Genomic DNA, 2,700 nt, shown 5'->3' on the forward strand with positions numbered 1-2,700 from the left:
AGAATTAGGGACTCTTTACACTGCTCATCCAATTTAATCACTATACCAGTTCAATTAGTTTTTGTATGCATTTTCAATTTCATTTTCTCCATTGCAACGGAAAATTTGAGGAACAAGGAACAATCCAAAATGAAGCAAAGAAAGCTCTACACAGTAATCAGTTATCATGAGTTTAACCCACTCTTGGGTTGAGTTAACATAAAATTTATCAGTGCTTTCAAACTGTCATTGTACCCACTTAACTTGAACTCCACATCCATACTACATCACATAACTTTATACATGAGTAATCAAATAAACTCAGAAGCAAATAGATTGAGAACTTTCCACCATGAAAACTTCATCCAAAAGGCTAAGTTCAAAGAGCAAGAATCACAACCAATATACCCAAATAAACCTACGATTATATTTCGCATCTCTCCTCAAATATGAAGAGAAACTTCATTAGCATTAGACAATAACAAGGATGTACCCCAGAAAGTCTCTCATGTCCAGCAAGTACCTTAAAATGTGCAAAGCATCATAAATGGATATAATAATCATCCAAGCTTTACCAGTGCATTATATATGCATATGACAATCATCTAAAAGTGAATAGTGGAATATAAATAAATGAATCCAACAATCATCTATAAGTAGCCATGCATTATAGAGCATAAAGCACTAAAAGAATGCCCATGTAATATAGTGAAATCTCTACAAGGTAGAGCCATTGGCATTCTCCAACAACACCAACAAAGACATTTCTTTAACCATGATTCCAATGGAAGAATTTCAAACCAAATTTTCTTCACCGTAACATTTCCAAGGAGCAAGACTGCTCCCTAAGACATTCACCGCAAAACTGGTCAACTATTTCTAATTCAAGACCATTGAGGCTTCCAGATGCAGCACTGCAAGACCACAACCCCTTAAAAAAGAAGGTAGGGGACCATTATCTCAAAACCAACTAATTCAAGCCAGAAAATGTTGCTAATATAGCTAGACTGACAAACAGCAAAGAAATAGCAATATCTACATTAGTACATTACAAGACAATTACATATTCAACTAAATGAAATAGAAGATTAAAAAAAGCAAAAAAACATAAAAAAGACATCATAAAAAGAGAAATGTTGAAGGCAACGATAAAAGGTTTTTACATTTAAAAAAAAAAGAAAAAAAGAAAGAAAGAAAGGCATGATCGAACTATATTTGTATAGACCTAATTTCTCCTGATTCCCCCCAAATATCCAAATATCCCTAAAAAAACCATAGATAAATGCAAAATTGTTCCTTTCTCATGTCTTTGATATCCCATTTACAGAAAATAAAATAAAGCAAAGTAAATTAAGAAGTAGCAGTAGACTAGTTTAAGTCCAACCACCACAAATTGAATAAACCGTCATTGCCGCCACCACTGCCTCCTAAAACCATTTACAGAACCAACAAAAGAACCAATCCTATAACCTGAATCTCGAAAGCCATCATCAACATCATATTCTGGCCATTGCCCATTGCTTCTTACCTACCTCAAAGACCTCTCCACCTAGGGCTCGGAACAGGCACGGTTGGTGAAAGGGGAAGCTGCGGAAACCCTAATTGACCTGAATTTGGGGAAAATAGTAGACCCGGAGATAACAGAGGGTAAGAGGAAAGGCCGAACGGTGAATTCAAGCATCCAAATGGTGAAGGAGGAGATGGAAACGGAAATTGCGCCTGCGATGTGACCGTTGGCTGCGGCTGCGGATGCGGTTGCGGTGGTGCCGGCGCTTCCGAGGGAACCACCGCCTGATGCGTCAATGGAATCTGCTGCGGTGGTGGCTGGGATTCTTGCTCCGACGCAACCTGAGGCTGAGGCTTTGACTGTGGTTGTGGCTGAGACTGCGACTGAGGTTGATGCTGAGATTGGGGTTGCGGTTGCGGTGGATTGAAGCTGTTCCAGCGTGGCGAGACCAAAGGTTGCAACGGCGAAAACCCTGAGAACTGCTTCGAGCTTTGGTCCACGTTGTTACCGTGAAGATACCTTAGGTAGGCGGAAACAGGGGACTCAGCGGCAGCGTGGACAGCAGGCAACGGCGGAAGAGGAGAGAGAGGCGGCGCTGCTGGCCTGCCGAAGCCAGAAAAGCCTCCAAGGCCAGCAGCGTTGACGGCGGGCTGTGGAGGCGGCATCTGATGGGGGCGAAGCATAGAGGGCGGGCGGTTAGCAATCTGAGGAAGCGGAGGAGGGCGGATCCTCTGGAGACGGGAGCTCGGGGGCCTGGGCTGGTGAATGGGGGGAGGGGTGGAGATTCTTTCATGGGCCGGTGAGCCCGTGAGCTTCTGGACAACATCCCTGAAGTCGTTCTTGTTGATGTTGTAGACTGGTGGCTGGTGCTGCAGGTTCTGATGCTGCGACGACAGTTGAAGGCTGTTGTTGTTGGCGTTGGTGGTTGGGTTTTGATTCTGGTGGGCTTCGAAGGGGTTGGGCTTTTTAGTGACGGTGGTGCTGGTGGTGGCGGGTTTAGAGATCTTTTGAGAGAGCTTGTTGAGTTGCCTCAGGTAGTTGTCTCTGCTTGTGCTGTTACTTTGAGGTGCTGCTGCTTCTGCACTATCCATTTCCCACAACGACGCCACTCTTCTCTTCTCGCAAGATCTAAATGTTGTGACTTCTCTTTCTTTTCTTTCTTTGCTCTTATCACACGCCCACACTATGAGAGACTAGGGACCCCAAAACTCTAC

The 2,700-nt window shown here is 43.7% G+C and overlaps 1 protein-coding gene across 1 annotated transcript; it reads right to left on the reverse strand.

Moving 5' to 3' along the window:
• Window positions 1,006-2,694, reverse strand: LOC107606165 (VQ motif-containing protein 9). The gene has a single exon (XM_016308166.2). It carries the CDS (start codon window positions 2,575-2,577, stop codon window positions 1,513-1,515), a length of 1,065 nt encoding a protein of 354 aa, XP_016163652.1. The 5' UTR covers window positions 2,578-2,694; the 3' UTR covers window positions 1,006-1,512.

Source organism: Arachis ipaensis, chromosome B07, assembly GCF_000816755.2.
Source record: "Arachis ipaensis cultivar K30076 chromosome B07, Araip1.1, whole genome shotgun sequence".
NCBI lineage: Eukaryota > Viridiplantae > Streptophyta > Magnoliopsida > Fabales > Fabaceae > Arachis > Arachis ipaensis.